We start from the raw sequence: 23,236 nt of genomic DNA, 5'->3' as shown, positions 1-23,236 counted from the left end.
TCCCCCCACCCCCCACTGGGCTGGTGAGAAGAGAAAGGCTCATTCCCTGCTTTTGTGCCTCAGTTTCCCCTCCTGCCCAGAGGTTCTCAGTGAGGAGGGGGCAGCCCTGGGGGACACCTTCCCATGGGACCTTCCCAGGGCAGGAATTCTCGGGAATTCTAGGGAATTATCACCCTGTGTGTTCCCCGCCCCCTGGGCCCCCCCCCCTCTCCGTATTTCTCAGCTCAGCCACACCTGGCTGGGAACAAACACCCCAGGGTGCTGCCCTGACATCACAGCACCCATTACTCACTGCTGCTGCACCCCTGGTACTCATCCGGGGACATGGGGGGGGGATTCAGCACCAAGAGCCATGGGGGGGGGGGCTCAGCACCCAGGGACATGGGGGAGGGGTGGGGCTGAGCACCCAGAGCCATGGGGAGGATTCAGCACCCCAAACCCCCCCCCCTCTCTCCCTCCCCAACCCAAAGGGGTTAAAACCCCTTCACCAAAAAGGGTGAAACCCCCCAGGGGATCCTTTGGTGCCCCCCCCCCCCCCCCCTCCCTTCCCTGCACCCCCAATGGGGTCTGGGGGGGGGGGGGGGCTCTGGGGATGGAGGATGCAGCTCCCAGGATACTTCCTTGGGGTTCCTCCTCCTGGTGCTGAATCCAGAGGGATCCCCCCCCCCCCCAAACCCACCCAAAGTGACTGCACCCCCCCGAGGGGGGGGTCTGGGGGTGGGGGCTGCACCCCCCCCTTTACAACCCCACTGCACTTCACCCGGCCTCGTTTTGGGGTGAATTCGGGGCTTTTGGGGAGGTCCCTTTGCTGCCAGGCCCGGGTGGGTGAGGGGGGGGGGGTAAAGGGGTGAGGGGGGGGGGCTTTAAAGGATTGTGGGGGGTGCTTAAAAATCTGAGGAAATTTTAAACTGCAGCATCAACCCCTGAAAAGTCCCAAGTGATGGGGTCACAAGGCCCCCCAGAGACCCCCAAGGAAGGCTCAGACCCCCCCCCAGCTCAGACCCCCCCCAGCTCTGTGCAAACTGCTTTATCCCCGGGGGGAGCTCATGGTACTGAACCCCCAAAAAGCAGCTCAGGGACCCCCCCACCCAGAGCAGTTGTTGGGGGGGGGGGGGGGTCCAACAGGCCTCGGGGGTCCCACTCCCCACCTCAAAGCCCCCCCCCCCTCCAAACCCAGGTGCATGGGGGGGTCCCTCTCCTCTGTGTCCGTGTCCCGTCCCCCCCCTCGTCTAAGTCCTGGGGAACTGTATCGATTTTTGGAGCCAAGCTCCGGTCGAGCGCTGGCCCCGCTTGGGCAACCGCGAGGCCACGCGGAGCCGCGGGATTGGGGAGGGGGGGGGGGGATTTATCCACCCCCCCTTCCCAAAAAAAAAAAACCCCACAACAACAACCGGCGATCCCGAGGAAGGAAAGAAACAAACCACGGGGGGGTGCCCCACAGTGGCCCGATGGAGCCCCCCCACCCCAAAAAAAACCCGCGTGGGGCCCCCCCCGCAGGATGCGGCCCCTTTGCTGAGGGGGGTGAATAGAGGAGGAAAACGGGGGGGATCAAAGCCACCGTATGTGTGTCCCCTCCCCACCTGTCCCTTCCTCGCCAGGAGGGGGGTGGCACAAAAGGGCTGGAGGTTCAACACCCCCCCCCCCCCCAAAAAAAAAAAAAAAACCAACAAAAAAGCCATTTTCAGCAGAAAATATTCCCTCCCCGCCCCCCCCGGGACGGAAAAACCCCAAGTTAAGGCCCGGCCTTACATAAGGTGCTGCTAAAGTTGGATTTCACGGAAAAACGAGGATCCTGAGCACAGCCCCCCCTCCCAAGACGCTTATGCAAGAGGGGGGGGGTCCCGGTGTGTGTCCCTCCCCCTCCTTTTTGGGTTCCTTACCCGGGCGGGCCAGTGCGGGTTACCCCTTCATCTTGGCGAACACCAAATCCCGCATTTGTATTCCTTCTGCCGGTTGGACCGGGACATCGCGGCTGGAATCGGCTCCTCCTGAGCAGGGGGGGGTTAGGGGGGGGGGGAGGGGGGGAAAAAAAAAAAAAAAAAAAAAAAGGGAGTGGGTTTCAGGGTGAAGTTTGGGAGGCGAAAACCTGGCGAGGGGTTAGGAGAAAAAAAACCCCCAAAAATTAAGAGGAAAAAAAAAAAAATAATCAAAGCGTTTTTGGGGGGGGAAAAATTAAAAAAAAAAAAAAAAGGGTCCTTTTTTTTCCCCCCCTCCCCAAAAAACGGGGGGTTCGGGCTGTGCTACGATGATCCGAGCGCTGTGGGTCCCTGCCCCATGCGGTTGTTTGTGTTTGAAATTCAATTGCTCCCTCCCTCCGCCTCCCCCCTTCCCCTTTCCCTTCCCCTTCCCTTTCTCCTTCCCCCCCCCCCTCCTCCTCCTCCTCCTCTTCCTCCTCCTCCCCCCCCTCGCTGGATGCATTCGGCGATCGGCAGCGCTGCCTGGCACGCGCACACCTCCAAACCCCCCCAAAATAAAATAAATTAAATAAAATAAAACCACCCTCGGGTTGCACGGAGGGGGGGGGATTAAGGAGGATCTGATTTAAAAAAAAAAAAAAAAAAATTAATTGGAAAAATGATGGGGGTGGTCGGATTATCGCGGCTGTGTCACGAGGACGGCGCTATGTCGCGATACTGGCGCGAGAGGGACGGCCCGAGGGGGAGGGGAGGCTGGGGATGGGAGGGGTTTGGTGAGAAAACTGTCAAAGCCGGGTAAAAGCGGTGTGAAAACCGGTGTGAAGCCGTGTGAGAAGAAATCCACGGGAAGGGTGGAAAATGAGGGGAAAGTCGTGGAAAGTGTGTGAAACCAGCAGGAATCCATGGAAAACCATTATAAAACTGAAAAAACCCTGTAGGGCTGGTGTAAATCCAGTGTAAACCCAGTGTAAAACTCTTCCAACCCCTGTAAAACCACAGAGAGCTCTGAAGCCCCACATGAACTGTGTTAAAATGTAAAAAAACAGGGTAAAACTCCTGGAAACTCTATAAAACATGCAAAAAACACTACAAAAACATGGAAAACCATGGTGGTGCTTGTAAGCTAAGTGTGTAACTGTGCAAAGCAGTGTGAAACCAGTGCAAAAGCAAGAAAATCCATTCCAAAACCTTCTAAACTTTGTGTAAGCTGTAAATACACAGAAAACCCATGGAAAACCCATGGAAAACCCATGGAAAACCCATGGAAAACCCATGGAAAACCAGAGTCCCTGGTTCTGTGACTTTTTTTTTTACACACTCTCAGTGTAAAACAGTGTAAACCATGTGTGAAAAAATGTTTAAAAACGTGTAAAACCAACGTAAGCTGTGTAAACCCAGTGTAAACCCAGTGTAGCCCCAGTCTGGTGCCACCCCCAGCTCTCCCCATCCCAGCTGCAGCCAGAGGGGGGGGGGGGGGTCAGGCTTTAAAAACAGGAGAAAAATCCTCACTTTGTGCCCCACTCTCCCCTCACCCCTGAGCAGAGCCCACCCTGAGGGTCCTGGGTTCCCCCCTGGGGGTCTAAGGGGGGGGGGTGATGTCCCCTTCTTGTCACCTGGGTCTCCTCCTGCCCCCAGTGCTGCCACCAAGAAGGTCCCAGAAGCTCCAGGGAGTTTCTCCTCGCTGCCCCAGGCTGGGTCCTCAACCTACAATTAAATTAAACCCAAATTAAGCCATTTTTTTAACAGCAAAACTTCCAGGGTGACCCAGCAGTGGGGGTTCTGGAATATTTTCCTTCTCTCCCTCCCTCCCTCCCTCCCTCCTCATGTGCTTTCCTTGGCTTGATTTCTCTTCACAAGCAGCAGAATAAATAAATAAATAATCTGAGGAGGCACAGCTGAAAGCAGGGCCTGGGCAGAGCCCCAGGGATCTCCATCTTTTTTAAAAAAAACAAGAAACTGGGAAACGGGAGGGAAAACAAGGATTTCTCCCCCCCCCCCCCAGGTTAAACTCCATCCCTGCACCTCCTGCCAGGGCTGGTGTTGATTTTCCTGGGATGAGGAGGGCTCTGGGTGGTGTCAGCTGCTCCTCCAGGACTCACTACTTGGATTTTTTTCAACTTCATGAAGGAAGAATTAGAAATAAATCTGCTGGGGAAAGACCAACATGGCCCCAAGGGGAACTGATGACACTGGGGGACCAACCCCCCCCCAAATTCCCTGGTTCTGCCTCACTGGGACTGTTCCTGGTGTTGGTTTCCAACAGATTTGTGCAGAGCTAGGAAGGAAAAGGGCTGTGACAACCCCTCTGTGACAGCTTTTGGGGCTCAGGTTCCCTCTGTGTGTCCTGGTTCCTGGCAGAGCAGGCAGGGAACCTGGGGAAGTCCCAGAGAAAGGGGCTGCTGGTGGAAGAGGGAACCTGCATTCCCAGGAAAAGGGCTTTCCACAAGGAAACCCAGACCCAGACAGGACCTTCTGCAGCTACAGGAACAACTTCTTCTTCCTCCTCCTCCTCAGTGTCCTTGTGCCCACGTTGCTCCTCCAGGTCCTGGCTGTGTCAAAAAGAATAATAAATAAATATACCCGTGAGTACCGCAGCTCCTAGCAGCACCTTCCCCCCTCTCTTATCCCTCCCCGATGCCTCAGTGCCGATTTTTCCTCCTTCTCAATGCCTCGGAGGGGGACACAGGAGTGGGGTTTCAGAGGGTTCCAGCGCCCCAAGGGCTGGCAGAGCAGCCCCTGCTCCTCCTTTCTCTCCATTCTGCTTTAATCACTTGTGCTGGGCAAATTCCTTCCCCGGGCTCTGCACTGGGGACCCCAATTCCCAGCCCATCCCTCAGCTCCTGGAGGCCACAGCAGGAAAAGCTCCAACTCGGCAGAGAGCTGAAGGCATCAACCCCCCTGCCAGAAAACCACAAAAAAAATCCCAAAACCCAATAAAACCCCACAACCCACGGCTCCGCTCAACACCGGCAAAACCTTTCCCCGAGGCTCGGAGCACTCGGCCTCTGAATGAGCGCGGGGGAAGCGGGGCAGGGAGGTCCCCGAGCCTCTCGCTGTCCCCCCGAGGTGACACAGCAGCGCGGGGACCCCGCGGGCACGCCGGGAGCTGTAGTTCCCCCGTTTCCCCGCTCCGTTTGGCGATGAACTGAGCGGCCTGGCGAACAGGGCGGGGAAAGGGCCCCGGAGGGCTGCGGGGAGCGCTGGAAGCTGTAGTCCCGAGAGCCGAACCGGGACAGGCAGAGTGACCCCGGGCCGGGAGCTGAGGAGGCCCCGCGAAGCCCGGGGAAAGGCCTCGTGTCGCCTCCCGCCTCTCCCCCGCAGAGAAGGACTCGCACCAGACCCCTCCCCCCGCCCCTCCCTAGGAACGGCTCAGAGAAGGCCGCCCCGAGCCCTTCCCTCCGCAGCTTTCAGCCGGGCAGGCCCGGGCCCCTCGCGGCCTGCAGCCGCACTTTACCTCCAGGCCTCGCTAGGCCGCACTAGGCCTGACCCGGCTGGACCTGACTGGGCCAGGGGCGGCCTCGTCTCCGCAGCCTCCTCACCGCTTCCCCTCGCCCCACCGCAGCTCCCCGGGGCCTCCCCGCTCCCCCAGGCCGCGCCCCCCGGGCTGGCGGGGCAGGCCGGGAGCGGTGGTCCCGGCGGGCTGGGGCGCTGACTACAACTCCCATAGTGCCGTGCGGCGGAGAGCGCCGCGAGGTGGGCGGAAGGGAGCCGCGTGGGGCATGCTGGGAGTTGTAGTCCAGCGGCGCGGAGGCACGGGGAAAGCGGAGGGGGGGGGTGCAGCTCCCGGCAGCCATTATCAGGGAACGCGGCGGGTGCGGAACGGGGTGTGGGGCTCTCTCGCCGCTTCCTCAATCCCGCGGCGCGGGGCTGGGGCCGCCATGGCGCCTTAGCTTGGCCCCCCCTCCCACCCTCTTCCCTCCCCCGCTCCGGGCGCTGCAGGCGCTGCAGGCGCGGCGGCGGCGCGGCCTAGGCGGGAGGGCGGACCCTCGGCCTCGCGTAGTGGCTCCTGCCCGCGGAGGGCCGCCCTCCGGCGGGGGGTCATGTCCCTGGTGGCCTACGCCAGCAGCGAAGAGGAGAGCGATGCGGAAGAGGCCGCGGGCGAGGAGGAAGCCGCCGCTCCGCTTCCCGACGCCGAGCAGCAGCAGCAGCAGCAGCAGCCCCAGGCCCGGGGACTTTTCGCCGCTTTGCCTCCCCCCAAAGCCCCGGCCCTGTCCCCGCAGCCCTTGGGCAGCTCCTTCCCCCTACTGCCGCCGCCCCCCCCTTTCCTCATGGCCCCCCCCGCTGCCATCGGGGCCTCCAGCGGGGAGCAGCAGCCCCGGCCCTCGGGTCTCCTCCTGCCTCCCCCGGGCAGCGCTGCTCCTGCCCTACTCCCGCCCCGTTCGGCCTCGGCCTCCGCTGCTCTGCCCGGGGCCGGGGTGGATTTGAGGCTTCCCAAACCCAAGAAGAGGACGGAACCGGTGCGGATCGCGGCTCCCGAGCTGCCCGAGGGAGATGTGAGTATAGAACGAACCCAAAGTCTCGGCTCGGTACCGGGGGGGGGGGGTTTTGCTCCAGCCCAAGCCAGGTGGAGCCTTCCTGGGGGAGATGCAGCGATTCCCCCCGGGGATTTGGGTGCTCAACCTCCCTTCCCTTCCTCTCTCCCAGCATAAGGCACCAGGCCCTCCCTGGGGAGATGTGTCCTTCCAGCCAGGCCTAATCCTAAAGCGATTTACAGAATTAGACTGATGAATAAACCTTATTTATAATTGTCAGACAGCACAGCCCCGATGGGCTGCAGCCCTGGGGGTGCCTGGAAGGAGAGGAGGGTTTGGAGCCTTTGCAGGGGGTGTCACCCCCAAAAGCCTTTTCTTTGCTCTGCAATTCATTGATAGATTTATAGATTTATTGCTTATTTATCTAAAGACCGAAGTTGTTCTCCAGACCTTTGGATGATCGCAGTGATTCTCCAGGTGCTTTTTTGTGTCCGTGGTGCCCTGGATCCAGACAGGAGCAGGGAAAGGCAGCTCCTTGCCCCCACATTTTTTTTTTTTTTCCTGGATGCCTCCTTTCTGTCAGTTCTCCCCCAGAGCTGCAGGAAGAGGGGACCCCCGAAGCTTGGGGTCATTTCCATGGGGACAGAGAGCTGCAGGAAGGGGTTCGGGGGGGGCAAACCCTGTGGGGTTTCTAAAGCCCCGAGGCCATCATCCCCCTGGGGAGCTGGAACTGAGCAGCTGACCTGGAGGAGCTCAGTGAGGGGCACAGGGAGAGCTTCCCAGCCTTCTTTGGGATATTCCCTTCCCTGCTTCCCGTTGGGGTTTTGCTCCCTCACCTCCTGGGGGTCCTTGGGAACGGGAATTTCCTCAATAAATCAAAACTCTGCCCTGAAACCCAGGGGGGCTCTTTGCAGCTCCCACAGGTTTCTCCCTCCCTCAGCTTTCCAGGAGAGGGAATAAAATTCCAGCATCCCTGCAGGGAATGAATGGAAAATCGGGAGAGAAAGGACCTTAAAACCCCTTCGGGATTCCTGGGAGCCCTTTGGGCTCTGTTCGTTCCCTTCCCTTGGTGGCTGCAGCCCTGGGGGGGCTGCTGGGGGGTTCTTCCCCCCTCCAGAGCCAATTCCAGGGATTTCTGGCAGCTCCTGCTCTGGGTGTTCTTTGTCTCCCTCTGGTTTTATAATTCAGACACTGAACTGGCAGCAGACTCGTTTTTTCCTGTAATCTCTTTAAAAAGTGCTCTGCAAGGCTCTAAAACCATCAAGATGTTATTAAGGGCTTTTTTTTTTTGTCTTTTTTTCCTGGTGCTGGAGGCAACCGAGCTTCCTGCTGGGATTTTCAAGGGATCTTTGGCAGCTCCCAATGGCAACAATTCCCTGGGGATCCCTCTCCAGTTTTTTCCAGCCTTGCTTTGGGTGCATTTGTGCTGCCCCTGGGTTAATTTAACTTTTTTTTTTTTTTTTTTTTTCTTTTTAATGCCTTACCCTGTTCTTTGCCTTGCTTAAGCTTTCTGTGATTTATTAAAATAAAAAGTAAAAAATAAAAAATAAAAAAAATTAAAAATAAAAATAAAAATAATAATTTTGTTCTTTGCCTTGCTTAAGCTTTCTGTGATTTATTAAAATAAAAAGTAAAAAAAAAAAAAAATTAAAAATAAAATTAAAAAATAATAATTAAAAAAAAAAAGCTACAGTTGACGCTGAACTCTTAATTTATGGCAGGAGCCAAATCTGTACAACATCAGGTTCTGCTTTTTCAAAAAAAAAAAAAAATCCACCTTGAAACCTGGGAATTTTGGGTGAATGAGCCCTATTTTTTTTTTTTTTTTTTTTTTTTTTCCTGGATGAATGAGCTGGGGTTGGAGTTTGCCTGTTGGCCGAAGTTTCATCTTTTCCAGCAGAATTCAGGGGATTTTCTGCCCAGCCTGCAGCAGACTTGGTGCTCTCTGATTGCAGCAGGGAGTCCGACGGCCCCACTCCCAACAGAGTTTATTCCTCTCTCATCCCAGGGTCCAGGGTTTTCTCTCTCTGTGCCCTGACAGCAAGGCTGTGAAAAAACAAACAATTAAAATAAAATATAAAAATAAAAATAAAATAAAAATAAAATAAAAATAAAATAAAAAATATAAAAATAAAATAAAAATAAAATAAAAAATATAAAAATAAAATAAAAATAAAATAAAAAATATAAAAATAAAATAAAAAATAAAATAAAAAATATAAAAATAAAATAAAAAATATAAAATTAAAATAAAGTAAAAATAAAGTAAAAATAAAAGAGCCTGGCCACATCCCAGCAGTACTTTTTAGCTCTGCTCTTGGCAGGGTATAAATCCAGATCTGAGATTCCGTGTCTGAAAATGAATAAATTGCTTTTTTCTTTGAAGCTCAGGCCCCGTGCTCAGCTCTGCTTTTCTCTCTCAGTCAGATTCAGAGGAAGATGAACCCGCAAAGAAGAAAAACTCTGCTCAGGTAAACGGGGCAGGAAAGGATGGAACAGGGAGGGAGGGAGAGGGAGCTGAGAAAGGCCCCGACAGCCCCTGGCACGGCTTTTGTTTTGGGTGGTTTTTTTTTGTTTTTTGGGTTTTTTTGGGTTTTTTTGGGGTTTTTTGGGTTTTTTTGGGTTTTTTTGGTTTTTTTGGGGGGTTTTGGGGTTTTTTGAGTTTTTTTGGGGTTTTGTTCGTTTTTTTTGTTCGGGGTTTTGGGGGTTTTTTTGGTTTTGTTTTGGGGAGGGTTTGTTTTGGTTTTTCTTTGTTGTTTTTTTTGGTTTTTTTGAGGGGGACCTTTGGCTCAATTAAATGCTGATGCATCTCAGGCACAGGGGGGTTGGGGCAGTGCCAGCAGGTGGATCCAGGAGTGGGGGTGCAGAGCAGTGGGAAAACCCCTCAGAGCTCTGAACCCTCGGGCAGGGGGGTCCCGGGGGGTCCCAGCAGCCTCACTCCCCCCCCCCCCTTTCTGCCCCAGGGCTCTGGTTTGGCAGCTTTGCTCCCCCAACCCAAAAACCTGGTGGTGAAGGAACCCAACCGGCTGCTCCTGCCCCACTCCTTCTCAAGGAAATCGGGAGAAACCTCCTGGGAATCCAAGCCCGGCAAAGCCCCTGGATCCTCCTCCAGACCCAAAACTCTTCCCAAAGGCTCCGTGCCCACCACCCCCTCCCCCTCGGCCATCAAAGCCGCTGCCAAGAGCGCTGCCCTGCAGGTGACCAAGCAGATGACACAGGAGGAGGAGGAGGAGGAGAGCGACCAGGAGGAGCTGGAACACGAGAACTTCTTCTCCTTGTCCGACAGGACTCAGCCTCTGGGGGGGGCTGAAGCCTTCGGCTACCCCAGCCTGGGCTCAGAGGACCCCCCCCCCGGGACAGAGCCCCAGTTCCAGGACCCTGCAGCCAATGCCCCTCTGGAGTTCAGGACGGGTGCTGGGTGCAGTGGGGCACAGCAGGGATGGGTCCCCAAACCTGGGGAGGACCATGGCACCTACGGCCACTTCCCAGCCTATGGAGAGCCTGGGGGGTACTACCAGGTGGGTGCTCTGTGGGGATGGAGCTTCCAAAGGGGCTCCCAGGGATTCCTGACTCCTGGAGGGACCTGCAGGATCATCCAGGTCCCAAGCCCAGGGGGCTCCAAGCCCCATCCAAGCTCCAACATTCCCAGGGATGGGGCAGCCACAGCTTCTGGGGGTGACCTGGGGCTCAGCACCCTCAAATTCAAGAATTTCTTCCCAATGTCCAACCTCCATTTCCCCTTTTCCAATTTCAAGCCACTCTCTAATGAGAATATATGATACAAATAATGAGAACTCGGGGTGAGATACAGAACCAGAGAATCATGGAATGGGTTGGGTTGGAAGGAACCAGAAAACTCATCCAGTGCCCCCCCTGCCATGGGCAGGGACCCCTCCCCCAGCCCAGGGGGCTCCAAGCCCCATCCAAGCTCCAACATTCCCAGGGATGGGGCAGCCACAGCTTCTGGGGGTGACCTGGGGCTCAGCACCCTCACCCCAAAGAATTTCTCCCTCCCTCCCTCCCCAAGATCTCCTCTCCATCTCCCCTCTTGCAGCTGGAAACCCTTCCCCCTCATCCCATCCCTCCAGGCCCTTGTCCAAACCCATGGGGTATCTGCTAAATTAGATATTGGAAGAAACTTCTTCACCCAAAAGGTTCCCAAACACTGGCCCAGGCTGCCCAGGGCAGGGCTGGAGTCCCCATCATCCCTGGAGGGGTTTCAAAGCCCTGGGGATGTGGGGATGAGGGACATGGGGTGGGGGTGGTCTGAGCAGTGCTGGGGGAAGGGTTGGACTGGGTGATCTGAAAGGGCTTTTCCAACAAAAAACATTCCATGATTTGATGATTCTACCCCAAACGCAGTGACCAAGTTTTGCCACCTCTGTCCCCGCGTCGTGTTTGTGACCCCCCCCTCCCCCCAAATTATCTTTTTTTGTGGTGCACCTCCCCCCCCCCGCGAAAGATGTTTAATTTTGTATTATTAATTATTAATTAATAATGGTTGGATTTGATGATCTAAAAGGTCTTTTCCGACCCAAACCAATTTGTGATCCCTGGATCCCTTCAGGCACTGGGAGGGGCTCTGAGGTCTCCCCAGAACCTTCTCTTCTCCAGCCTGAACACCCCCAACTCTCTCCCCCTGGCTCCAGAGCTGCTCCAGCCCTTCCAGCAGCTCCAGGACCTCCTCCAACAGCTCCCCCACCCACCAGAGCAGATTCCCTGTGGGAATCAAACCTGGCTGGGGGAAGAATCAGAGCTCTGAGCCCCCGAGGGTTGGTTCCTCGGGCTGAGGGGGTTTTTGGGGGAGAAATGTTTGAGCTCTGGTGGTGTTTCACAGCACCCCCGGGTGCACCCCAGGGCTGTTCCCACTGCACTGTTTGTTGGGGGGTCCCTCTGAGGGAGGGCCCCGAGCTCTTTATTGGTGCTGGACTAATGAGCTGTGATTAATTACTGCCTGGCTCAGCCCTGGGGGTGTGATGGGGGAGGATCCCCCGGGGGTGGGAGAGCAGCAGCTCAGGGGGTCGGGGTGTGATCCAGGATGAATCCTCCCTCTCCTCGCTCACCCAGGGCTCTTCCTTTTCCCGGCAGGATTATTACAGTACCGAGTACTACCAGGAGGTGGACCCGGCCCAGGCAGCACCTCCCGAGACTACCCCCGACTCCTCCTTCATCGACGACGAAGCGGTTGGCACTTTCCTCCTCAGACCCTACAAAACTTCCCTCGGCTCTGCCGCAAATGGGGGTGGGAGGGGGTTGTTCCCTGGGGTTGGGGACGTGGCTGGAGTCCCCCCCAACTCCCAGAGGGGTTTGGTGGCCTCAGCAGGAGGTGGTGGTGCTGATTTCCACCCCTGAGCTTCCCCCTCATCAGGAGGGGCAGACAAAGTGTGGGGAGCAGGGGTGCTGCTTGCAGGGTCCCCTAACACGGTGCTCACCTCCCCACTCACTGAAAATACCCAAGAACTCCTCAAAAAGGAAACCAAACAACCAACCTTGCCCATTTTTAATCTAAATCCAGAAGCTCTGAAGCTGGGTGATGGGGCCAGAAGGCCCAGCTGGTGCTTGCTTCCTGCCAGGGGCCTCTCTAGGGGGGGATTTTTGGTAGAGGAGGGGGGGGAAGTGTCAGCAGCAAAACCCCAGCTGCCTCCCTGCCCCCTAAACCAGCACCCTGGTGGGGCTCCTGAAAATGGAGGGGGAATTGTGTGTAAATGCAGAGGAGAACAAGGTGATACCTTGAAGCTACCTGAAGGTTAAAACCCCTGAAGGGTGCCCTGATCTGCAGCAGGACAGAACTCTCCTAAAGGAAAAAAAAAAAAAAAATCCTGACTGGAAAAACATTGGCTGAGGTGTCCTGGGGGCTTAATTCTCCCTCCCTGTCACCCTGGGGTGTGTGGGTGGCACCTCTGACACCACTTCTCTTCCCTCTCTCCCCCCTTCCCTCTCTCCCCCCTTCCCTCTCTCCCCCCTTCCCTCTCTCCCCCCTTCCCTCTCTCCCCCCTTCCCTCTCTCCCCCCTTCCCTCTCTCCCCCCTTCCCTCTCTCCCCCCTTCCCTCTCTCCCCCCTTCCCTCTCTCCCCCCTTCCCTCTCTCCCCCCTTCCCTCTCTCCCCCCTTCCCTCTCTCCCCCCTTCCCTCTCTCCCCCCTTCCCTCTCTCCCCCCTTCCCTCTCTCTCCTTCCTCTTCCTCCTCCCAGTTCAAGCGCCTGCAGGGGAAGCGGAATCGGGGGAGGGAAGAGATCAACTTTGTGGATATCAAAGGAGATGATCAGCTGAGTGGGGCCCAGCAGTGGCTGACCAAGTCCTTAACAGAGGAGAAGACCATGAAATCCTTCAGCAAGGTGGGGACAGACAGGGAGGGGGCTGGGGGGGCCATGGGGGAGCTGTGCTGGGTCTGGCTCTGCTCCCAAGGAACAAGTGATGGGACAAGAGGAACTTTTGGCACAACTCAAGTTGTGACAGGGGAGGTTAAGGTTGGAGCTGGGGAAGAATTTCTCCCTGGAAAGGGTTGTCAGGGCCTGGCCCAGGCTGCCCAGGGCAGGGCTGGAGTCCCCATCATCCCTGGAGGGGTTTCAGAGCCTGGGGATGTGGGAATGAGGGACTTGGGGTGGTGGGGACTGGGCAGGGATGGGGGAAGGGTTGGACCTGATGATCTGAAAGGGCTTTTCCAACCAGAACCACCTCATTCCAGAAAGGTCAGCACAGGGAGGAAGAGAAGAAGACAATGCTCACCCTCTGGCTCCTGAGCTGAGCCCTTGATCAGCATCTTTTAGGGTCAAGGATGTGGGGCCAAGGGCTGGAGGTCCCTCCTTTGTTTCTGGGGCTGGTCCTGGGTGTTGGGCGTGGGGCAGAGGACACTGGGAGCCCTGGTGCACTTGGCATCTCTTCTTCTCCCCCCCCTGCCAACCCCCTGTCACCCCCCAGGGCAGGGCTGGAGTCCCCATCATCCCTGGAGGGGTTTCAGGGCCCTGGAGATGTGGGGATGAGGGACATGGGGTGGTGGGGACTGGGCAGGGATGGGGGGGACTGGGTGAGCTTGGGGTTTTTTTCCAACCCAAACCATTCCAGGATTTGATGATTCTACCCCAAGTCTCCACAGCCTTTTTGTTGGACTTGATGATCTGAGAGGTCTTTTCCAATCAGAACCCTTCTGTGATTCCCTGATTCTGCCTCAGGAACCTGCCCAGAGCCCTTTAATATGGAATGAACCTCTCAGAGTGGTTTTGGTGCCAGCTCATCTTGTTTCTGGCCAGCTCAGCCTCTTCCCCTGACACTTCATTTGCTTTTTCCTTTCCAGAAAAAAGGAGATCAGCCCACAGGCCAGCAGAGGAGGAAACACCAGATCACCTACCTGATCCATCAGGTGAGTGTCCCGGGCTCTGGGGGGAATCCTGGGATTCTCAGGGAGCTGCTCTGCTCCTTCCCCAGCTGGAGCTCAGGGTTGGCACTGCTGGGAGCAGGAGGTGAGACTGGGACAGAACCAGGAGCATCCTGGGCTGTGCTGGTCCTGGGGGGTGTCAGTGCACTCAGCTGTCTCCAGGGCTGTGTCTGGGAGTGAAGGGAGAGCCTGGGGTACCCCAATTAATTCAGGGCCCTGTCAAGATAATTGTGTTGGCTCCTCTCAGGAGGCTGCAGAGCTCTTAACCCCCCAGCAGGGACAGAGGGTGAAGGGATGATGATGGTGAGGGGGGTGGGTAAATCCTGCTGAGTCAGCAGCACTGAGGCTTCATCCTCTCCCTTTCTGCAGGCAAAGGAGAGAGAACTGGAACTGAAAAACACGTGGTCAGAGAACAAGATGAGTCGGCGCCAGACTCAGGCCAAGTATGGGTTCTGAGGCCTCTGTCCCACCCTTGGGTGCTGCTCTGGGTCACCCCACTGCTCCCCCAAACCCTGGGGAGCACCCGGGCACAGGCTGGAGCCTGCTCTGCTGCTGGGTGGGTTGTTGTGGGGGGGGGACACCCTGCTGCCCCCCTGCCTGCCAGGGGGAAGCTTGAATGCAAAGCAGTCCTGAAACCCCCCTGGGACCACCCCCTCCCTCCCTGCACCCTGTGCTGGGCTGCCTGGGGAGGGAGGGGGCTCAGAGCTTCCACCCAGGGGCTGCTGCTCCTCTTCCTCCTCTTCCTCCTCCTCCACTGCTGGATCCTTAGGCAGAGTCTCAATAAACTTCCAGATCCCACTTTGCTCCTTCCATGGACTTGCTGTGCATTGGGAGTCTCATTTTTCTTGCTGGAGGACAGTTGCAGGAGCAACCCTGGCTTCCTTGTTATTGGTTGGGTTTGGTTTTTTTTCTTTTTTTTTTTGTCCTTTTTATTCGAGTCATCCTCACTCCTGTCCAACTGACCCCAGAACTCCTCTGCTGCCAACCAGTTGTGGAGATTTCTGCTTTTTCAGCCTGGCTGACTCCATGATTCGGGTGTGCTGAGGGGAGACTCCTTTCCAGCTCAGAGCTTGGGATGGAGGTGGAAACGCACAAAAAAAGTGGATTTTTTGCCCCACCCGAGGCACTGCTGAGGGCTCAGGATCATCCTGCACCCCCTGTGTATGAACATTTCTTTTCCTTCCCCCCCTGCCACTGAAGCCCCAGTATTTCCTCTGAGCAGACAGGTTAAAGCTGCCAACTGAACATTTATTTTTATTCTTTTCCAGCTTGTTTGTATCAATCCTGTTTAAAATTAAATGTTATCTTGACCCTCCTGGCTGGGAAGAGGAGCCTTCACTCCCCAGTCTTCACTCTCTAAAATGAAATCTTGGTTTTATTTAAGCTTTTATGTGCAGCCTCAGCCTGATCTGTGGAGATTTCAGCCCAGTTTCTGGTGTCTCAGTCTGTTCCCCAGGGTCTGATGCTGCAGGGAAGGGAGAGCTGGGCTGGTGTTCAACTCCATTCCCCCCACCAAGGGTTCTGTTTGTTGTAACTTCCTCAATAATTGTTAATTTGCTGTAGGAAAACTCCCCAGAGGTGGTTTTCCTCCCATGTTACCTGCTGGAAACAAACGAAGCAGCCGCCAGGAATGAAGTGTCTTTTCTTAGGATATTTTGGAATAACCTGATTTCTAGTTTAGTTCCTTGGATGTTTTAGTATTTTGCTGAGCCCATTTTGAGTATTTGAATGAGCAGAATAAAGTTACCAGTGAGTAATTTATTCATGTCTTACCTGTACAGTGAAATCCTCTGGAAAAAAAAAATGAAAGAGATTTGATAAAAGGAATAAACTTTTAAATTAACCAAACCACCCCTGTTTCCATTGCCTGCTGCTCAGCTGCTTCCTTGAGGCCTCACTTTTCCTTCTCCCCTCTCTGGGAAATTCCATTTCTTCGTGCTGGTCCCAAATCCCTTGTCCCAGGGGGGGGTTTTGCTCCATGGGGGACTGAACCTCAGGGATTCCTCTGCTTTTTTTCCCATTTCTCTGGGTGACACCTCAGGTTTTTGCACCAGAGACGAGTTCTAAGGTCAGAATTATGGCTCTTACCCCTTTAAGATGCAGGTGAAACCCCAAAGTGGTTTTTCCCAAAGATTTTTCCCAAAGGTTTCCCAACCAGCTCCCGCCCCCAGCCCCCTTTTCCTCTCTCAGCAGGTGGGGGCTTTGCTTTTCCTCCTGGAATTTTCTGCTGTGCCCCGGTCCTCAGCTCTGGTTTTACTGGGATGACCTTTTCTGCCCTCAGCCTGTTCATTGAAATCTCTTTTCCCTGGTGAAAGAGAAATTAAATCATCCCCTCCTCCATCCATCCCTATCCCTGCCAGTCCTGCAGGATTTGGGAAGCAGGCTGGGAACACCACAGTGGGGTCTGCTTGGCTGGGGGGGCTCAGCTCCAGCCTTGGACTTCTCCAAGGCAGTGGTGAAGGAACCTGAGAGCTTCTGGAACCTTCCCTGGGGCTCAAGGATGGGAGAAGTTGGGGAAAAAAGTTCATGATGGATATCCCTGGGTCCCTCTGTGCCTCTAAACGGGATCATCAGACACTGGCCAAGGGTTCCTTGGGGTGCCCTGGGGGATTTGGGGATCTTCCTGGGCTTTTTCCAGCCCAACTGGGTTTGTGGTTCTGCTCTGAATCCATGGGGAGAGGTGAAGGAAATGCCCAGAGATGGGGTTTTGGTTATGGAACCAGGGATGGACCTGAAAACTCATCCAGTGCCAGCCCTGTGGTCCCAGCGGGCAGGGGACAGCAGGGAGGGGGAAATCATCCAGGAGATGAGGAGGGGGCTGTTGGCCAGGGGGACATCAGCCAGGGGACAGCAATGGGGAGAGACATTGGTGAGGGGGGGACATCACTGAGGGGTCATTGGCTGGGGGGACATCACCCAGGGGGACATTGAACATCAGTCAGAGGGGTCCTGGGATGGGCTCCCAAGATGGGAGTCCCAGTGCTCCCAGTTCTGTGGTGCTGGAGGGGTCACTGGGGCAGTGCACACACATCCCACCCCCTCCCCCCCCAGCTCTCATCTTCCTCCCCAGGGTCTCATCTTCCTCCCACTCCTCACTTCAGAGCTGCTGGGGCCTGGGGAGGAACATGGGGACCATGGGGGACACAGATGGGGTCCTGGCACCCAAGCTGCCCCCGGTGATGAAGGTGACCCTGGGCTCGTCCTCTCTGCACCACCCCAGAGGGGGAGGTTGGTGGCTTCGTGTCCCCACTCCAGATCCACCCGGATCCTCCTGCTCCAAGTGGGGAAACTGAGGCAGGAGTCAGCCCTTCCTTCCCGGCTCTCTCCAGCACGGGGGGGGGAAGGTTGGGGGGGTGGGGATGGGAGATCGGAGGGGGGGGGGGGGTGTCTGCCCTGTTTTTCCACTCTCTATTTGGCAAACAAGCCCTGGCCCCGGCCCCAGCCCTGCCAGTTTTCAGGCAAAATATTTTGTGTGCGGGAGCCGAAAACAAGCGGGAAGGGGGTGGCAGGGCCGCGGGACCCCCCCCCGTCCCCGTGTCCCGCGGGGTGACAGCCGGACACAGTGGCAACAGCGAGACGGGACCCCGAGGGTCCCACTCGGGGATGGGGGGGTGGGAGGTGGGTGTCCTGCGGCTGGAGGTGACACTGCTGCTCCTGGGTCCCCTCCTGCTGCCCCCCGTGCGGGCACCCGCGGAAAGTAAGTGACTGGGAAAGGGGGGGCGGAGGGGCACCTTGTTTGTTTTTTTTTGTGGGGAGGGGGCCTCACCTTTGGGGTGGGGGTGGCGATGCCCTGGGGGTGAGGGGGGGGGGGTTTACAAGAGCTGAACCCCGAGGCAAAGCTCTTTTGGTGCTCCCTGCCTCAGTTTCCCCCCAACTCCCGGGTGCTGTGAACCCCCAGGCAGGGTGTGGGGAGCTCCCCCCGCTCCCCGCTGCTGGGATGGGAAGAGGGGAGCATGGGGGGGCTGGGGGGGGGGCTGGAGCCGGGGACATCGATCGCTCGGGCCCACTGGGACCCGGGGGGTGGAAAATCGGATCCTGGCCGGCATCAGGATGGAAAACGGCTGGGAAGGGGGTGGGCGCGGGGGGGAGGGAGAGGGGGGGGTGTCTCGACTCCTGTGACCACGGTGGGGGCGTCAGAGCGCCGGGAGGGTCGGGATCTGCCCGTTTGTCCCGCTTTTCCCTCACCCCACCACCCCGTGCCTCAGTTTCCCCCAATACCGCGGGGGTGTCTGGGGGGAGAGGAGGTTGATGCGGGAGGGTAGGAAGCAGCCCCGGTGCTGGGACTCTGTCCCCGCACTGTCCCCTCAGGGCCCCCTGTTTCCTGGTGGGGGGGGGGTGTGGGTTTGCCAAGGTCGGGGAGGGGGCGGTGAGGGCTGGACTCCCCTCGCCAGTCCCATGGGGGGATGGAGGAACCCCCATGTAACCACAGAGGGGGTGGTGGGGACCCCCATGGGCGTCTCGTTGTGCCTATGGGTGCGGTGGCCATGGTGGGCTGGAGGGGGGGCCGCCACCCCTCGTTATTGTCAGGCGGTGACAGCCGAGCGGGGCCCCGCGGGGCCGCGTCGCGTCGGGCGCTGTCGGAGCCACTTCTGTCACCAGAGCGATGGGAAATGTCACCACTGTGCCCAGTAACCGGGGAACAGATGCTCCCTGTCATATGGCCCCCACTGTTGTCCCCCCCCGGGGGCAAGAGAAAAAGGGGAATAAAGGAGAGAGACTGTGAGGCTGAGAAAAAAAAAATAAATAACACGCTGATGAAGAAACAGTATTAATGGTCATAATTGTAATAGTACTTAATAGTAATAGTGATCATACCAAGAAGAAAACAGACAACAATAACAGTAACAATCATAAATATATTAATAAAAATAGGATTTATAATAGTTGTGATAATTATAGCTAATAATGAAAGTAATCATGATAGTTACAATAGCAACAACGACCATAAATTAATTATCAGCGCCATAATAATTTTAATGATAATGACAAGAGCAACAATAATAACGATGACAAAATACCAAAATACAAAAGATGTAAACCTGGACTCTGTGTTTCAGAGCATCAAACCCCCTCTTCGAGCATCCCTGTGGCCCCACCCCGGGGTGTGGGTGGTGGGGGACATGCCCCATCCCCACTCCCCACAGGGTCCCCTTTCCTTCCTTCTCCCTCCCAGTCTGTGGCAGCATGGACATCCGCAACGATGTCTCACAGCTTCAGAAGCTGGAGAACTGCTCCATCATCGAGGGCAACCTCCAGATCCTCTTGATGTTCACCACGGGGGCCGAGGACTTCCGAGGGCTCAGCTTCCCTCGGCTCCTGATGATCACGGAATATCTGCTCCTCTTTCGTGTCTATGGGCTGGAAAGCCTTCGGGATCTCTTCCCCAACCTCTCCGTCATTCGGGGCACCAACCTCTTCTTCAACTATGCCTTGGTCATCTTTGAGATGCCCCATCTGAGGGACGTGGGGCTCCCCAGCCTCACCCACGTCCTGCGGGGTTCCATCCGCATTGAACGCAACCAGGAGCTCTGTCACCTCTCCACCATCGACTGGGGGCTGCTCCTGCCCGACCCCGCCGGCAACACCTACATCGTGGGCAACAAGTTGGCTGAGGAGTGTGCTGATGTCTGTCCCGGCATCCTGGACGTGGAGAAACCCTGTGCCCAGACCAGCGTCAATGGGCAGCTGGAATATCGCTGCTGGACCTCCAGCTACTGCCAGAAAGGTAGGAGATGGGGCCAGGGGGACTCTGCTGGGTCCTTTGCTGGGATTAGAGCCGTGGGTGGGTGCTTTATTGGGATTTCAGCTCCCTTCACTGGGATTGGGGCCGGTTTCTACTAGGGGCCGAACTGGGAGGGTACCGGGGGCCTGGCAGTCCAGTCTCGCCGTCGGTGCGGGTAACCGGACCCCCGATGTATCATCCCCGGAGCAGAGGCCGTGTTTTCCCAGAGGGGGGGGTGGTGGGTGTTAATCCGCCCCCCGGGCTCGTTTGCTGTAAACAGGAGCCCCGGGAGCGGCTGTACCGTAAACACCGCCCCGACCGATCCTTATCGCGAGAGCCCGGCGGCTGCTCCGGCAGCTGGGGCCCAGCAGGGGCTGAGACCCCCCCCCCTGCCCCCTCTCCGGCCCTCTGTCCTCCCTCCCACCCCTCCATCCTTCCTTCCTTCCTTGTATCCATCCATCCATCCATCCATCCATCCATCCATCCTTCCCTCCCTCCCCTCCTGCATCCCCACATCTCTCTCTCCATCCTTCCCTCTATCCCTGCGTCCCTTCATGGCTTCATCTCCACCCATCTCCACACTTTCTTGGATCCCTCCCTCCCTGCATCCTTCCATCCATCCCTGCATCCCCCTCTTCATCCCTCTCTTCCTCCCTCCATCCTTCCAGCTCTTCATCCCTCCATCCCTCCCTTCCTCCATCCCTCCCTCCATCCATCCCCTCCTCCCCCCACCCCCCTCCCCTCTCCTCCCCACCCCCAGAGCTCACCCCCCCCCTCCCCACCTCCTCCCTCTCCCCCCATACAACCCCCAGCCTCCCACCCTCCACCTCCCACCCCCCTTGCCCCCGGAGGGGTTCTGCCCACCCAGGCTCCCCGTCTCTTCCCCCGCAGTGTGTCCCTGTGGGGTGGGCTCTGCCTGCACTCCGTGGGGGGACTGCTGCCACCCTGAGTGCCTGGGAGGCTGCGGGAGGCCCCGGGACAGCAGCTCCTGTGTCGCCTGCCGCCACTTCCAGTTCCAGGGGGTCTGCCTGCCCTCCTGCCCCCCCCGCACCTACGAGTACGAGGGCTGGCGCTGCGTCACCCCCGAGTACTGTGCCAGCCTACTCAAGGTCTCCCACCACCCCGGGGATGCCTCCCAGTTTGTCATCCACCGGCGGCAGTGCCTCTCCGAGTGCCCCTCGGGGTACACCAGGAATGACAGCAGGTGAGGAGGGGGCAACGGGCATCATCGCCCCCCCCACCACCACCATCAGCACCAGCACGGCCACCGTGGTGCTGGAGAATCCAGAGAGGGGAGATGGGGATGGGGAAGGGGCTGGAGAAAAAGGAGGAGGGTCTAGAGAGCAAGGAGAAGGTTTGGAGAACATGGGGAAGGTCTGGAGAACATGGAGAAGGGTCTGGAGAAGTTGTGAGGAGCATCTGAGGGCCCTGGGGGTGCTGATCCTGGAGCAGAGGAGGCTGAGGGGAGACCTTCTGGCTCTCTGCAACCCCCTGAGAGGAGGTTGGAGCCAGGGGGGGTCGGGCTCTGCTCCCAAAGAACAAGGGATGGGACAAGAGGAACTTTTGGCACAACTCAAGTTGTGCCAGGGGAGGTTTAGGTTGGAGGTGGGGAAGAATTTCTCCCTGGAAAGGGTTGTCAGGGCCTGGCCCAGGCTGCCCAGGGCAGGGCTGGAGTCCCCATCATCCCTGGAGGGGTTTCAGAGCCCTGGGGATGTGGGAATGAGGGACATGGGGTGGTGGGGACTGGGCAGGGATTGGGGAATGGTTGGGATGGGTGATCTGAAAGGGCTTTTCCTACCCAAACAATCCTGTGGTTCTGTGCCCTATTCACCTCCTGTCCCCCTGCAGCATTTTCTGCCACAAGTGTGAGGGGCTGTGTCCCAAGGAGTGCAAGGTGGGCACCAAGACCATTGACTCAACACAGGCAGCACAGGAGCTGGCGGGCTGCACCCTCGTGGAGGGAAACCTCATCCTGAACATCCGCCGGGGCTGTGAGTGCCTCAGCCAGAACCTCCTCTGGGTGGGAGATCATCTGCAGGGGGGGTGGATCATAAAATTATCATGGTTGGAAGGACCTTAAAGATCATCCAGCTCCAATCCCCTGGCACGGGCAGGGACACCTCCCACTAGACAAAGTTTCTCCAAGCCCCATCCAATCTGGCCTTGGAGGGGGGAGGAGGTGGGGGTGACTTTTCCCTTGCAGGGGGAATTAATGGCCTCGTGTCCATGGGTTGTCCCCAGACAACTTGGCCTCAGAGCTGCAGGGCAGCCTGGGCCTCATTGAGACCATCACGGGCTTCCTGAAGGTCAAGCACTCCTTTGCCCTTGTCTCCTTGTCCTTCTTCAAGAACCTCAAGCTGATCCGTGGTGACTCCATGGTGGATGGGTGAGGACAGGGGGTGGATTTGGGGAGCACACACGGCTTCGGGGGTGCCCATCGCCTCCATCCACATCTCCTCCTCCAGGAATTACACTTTGTACGTCCTGGACAACCAGAACCTGCAGCAGCTCTGGGACTGGAGCCACCACGTCCTCTCCATCCCCGTGGGCAAGATGTATTTTGCCTTCAACCCCAAGCTGTGTCTGGCTGAGATTTACCGCATGGAGGAGGTGACGGGCACCAAGGGGCGGCAGAACAAGGCAGAGATCAACCCCCGCACCAATGGGGACAGAGCCTCCTGTGAGTAGGGGGGGAAACGGGGACCCCTGGCACTGCCCTGACCCCCTCTCCATCGCCCCAACCCCCCCCCTCTCCCCAGGCAAGACCCAGACCTTGCGCTTCATCTCCAACGTCACCGAGTCTGACCGCATCTTCCTCAAGTGGGAGCGGTACCGACCCCCGGAGTACCGGGACCTTCCTCAGCTTCATCGTCTACTACAAGGAGTCGTAAGTGACCCCCACCCCCTGCTTGTCCCCCCCGCAGAGGGCTCGGGACCCCCCCCCCCGCCTGTGGTGTCCTCAGCGAGTTTGCAGATGACCCCGAGCTGAAAGCTGGAGGGTAGGAAGGGGCTGCAGAGGGAGCGGGACAGCCCAGAGCCATGGCTTGAGGCCAAATTGTCTGATGCTCAACAAGGGTTAAGAGTTGGACTGGGTGATCCGCAAGGTCTTCTCCAACCAGAACCATTCCATCACTCTGTCCTTGTGGGCTGCTGGACCTCAGGAGGGTTTTGTGGCCGGGAGGGGGTCCCGGGACCCTCCCCGATGCCCGGTGTGGGGCAGACCCTTCCAGAACGTCTCTGAGTACGTGGGGCAGGACGCTTGCGGGGCTCAGAGCTGGAACGTGCTGGACGTGGAGCTGCCACTCAGCAGCGAGCAGGAGCCGGGGGTGACGCTGCTCAGCCTCCGTCCCTGGACCCAGTACGCCATCTTTGTCCGGGCCATCACCCTCACCACCGCCGAGGAAGGACGCAACTACGGGGCTCAGAGCGAGGTGGTCTACATCCGCACCATGCCGGCGGGTAAGGGGCTGCCCGGGGGGGGACGGACACGGGGCTGCCCGAGGTGGTCTCTCCCTTCCTGAAGCCAAACGTGACTCCCACGTCCTCCCAGCCCCAACAGTGCCCCGGGATGTCATCTCCATGTCCAACTCCTCCTCCCACATCGTGGTGCGTTGGAAACCCCCGACCCAGCGCAACGGCAACATCACCTACTACCTGGTGTTGTGGCAGCAGCTGGCAGAGGACATGGAGCTCTATGTCAACGACTACTGCCACAAAGGTGAGGGCAGGAGGGAAGGCAGCAGAGCGGCAGGGAGAG

At 57.4% G+C, this 23,236-nt stretch overlaps 2 protein-coding genes and 1 long non-coding RNA gene across 5 annotated transcripts in view; 2 read left to right on the top strand and 1 right to left on the bottom strand.

The window, feature by feature from the left end:
* Positions 1-1,853: 1,853 nt before the first annotated feature.
* LOC139787680 (uncharacterized) lies at positions 1,854-5,553 on the bottom strand. Its single transcript, XR_011722677.1, has 4 exons — positions 5,371-5,553; positions 4,386-4,465; positions 3,530-3,620; positions 1,854-1,988 (listed from the first exon to the last, which is right to left on the bottom strand). It is a non-coding gene; the product is annotated as an uncharacterized lncRNA (long non-coding RNA).
* Positions 5,554-5,676: 123 nt separating this feature from the next.
* On the top strand, positions 5,677-15,605 carry PRCC (proline rich mitotic checkpoint control factor). Of its 3 annotated transcripts, none has more exons than XM_071726940.1 (8): positions 5,677-6,409; positions 8,812-8,859; positions 9,352-9,906; positions 11,477-11,572; positions 12,577-12,720; positions 13,677-13,742; positions 14,127-14,200; positions 15,321-15,605. In XM_071726940.1, the coding sequence occupies exons 1-8, from the start codon at positions 5,957-5,959 to the stop codon at positions 15,424-15,426; spliced, it is 1,542 nt and encodes a 513-aa protein (XP_071583041.1). In that variant the 5' UTR covers positions 5,677-5,956; the 3' UTR covers positions 15,427-15,605. The 3 variants fall into 3 exon arrangements, with proteins under 3 accessions (XP_071583041.1, XP_071583042.1, XP_071583043.1); XM_071726941.1 differs by having other exon boundaries at positions 5,678-6,409; positions 15,026-15,605; XM_071726942.1 differs by having other exon boundaries at positions 5,680-6,409; positions 14,127-15,605.
* Positions 15,606-17,209: 1,604 nt separating this feature from the next.
* Positions 17,210-23,236, top strand: part of LOC139787649 (insulin receptor-related protein-like) — a 17,847-nt gene continuing 11,820 nt past the window's right edge. The window contains 10 exon segments of the mRNA XM_071726909.1: positions 17,210-17,454; positions 18,931-19,482; positions 20,371-20,683; positions 21,328-21,470; positions 21,721-21,865; positions 21,945-22,159; positions 22,239-22,336; positions 22,338-22,366; positions 22,700-22,938; positions 23,030-23,197. Coding sequence (XP_071583010.1) covers positions 17,361-17,454; positions 18,931-19,482; positions 20,371-20,683; positions 21,328-21,470; positions 21,721-21,865; positions 21,945-22,159; positions 22,239-22,336; positions 22,338-22,366; positions 22,700-22,938; positions 23,030-23,197 — 1,996 coding nt within the window. The 5' untranslated portion in view covers positions 17,210-17,360.

Source organism: Heliangelus exortis, chromosome 27 (genome assembly GCF_036169615.1).
Source record: "Heliangelus exortis chromosome 27, bHelExo1.hap1, whole genome shotgun sequence".
NCBI lineage: Eukaryota > Metazoa > Chordata > Aves > Apodiformes > Trochilidae > Heliangelus > Heliangelus exortis.
This window is presented reverse-complemented; position numbering and strand designations above follow the sequence as displayed.

Bases quoted from the DNA above. Each gene is read 5' to 3' on its own strand.
- PRCC (XM_071726940.1), top strand. From the start codon at position 5,957: ATGTCCCTGGTGGCCTACGCCAGCAGCGAAGAGGAGAGCGATGCGGAA. The intron at 8,860-9,351 runs GTAAACGGGGCA...TTTCTGCCCCAG, and splicing joins AGAAGAAAAACTCTGCTCAG to GGCTCTGGTTTGGCAGCTTT. The intron at 13,743-14,126 runs GTGAGTGTCCCG...CCCTTTCTGCAG, and splicing joins TCACCTACCTGATCCATCAG to GCAAAGGAGAGAGAACTGGA.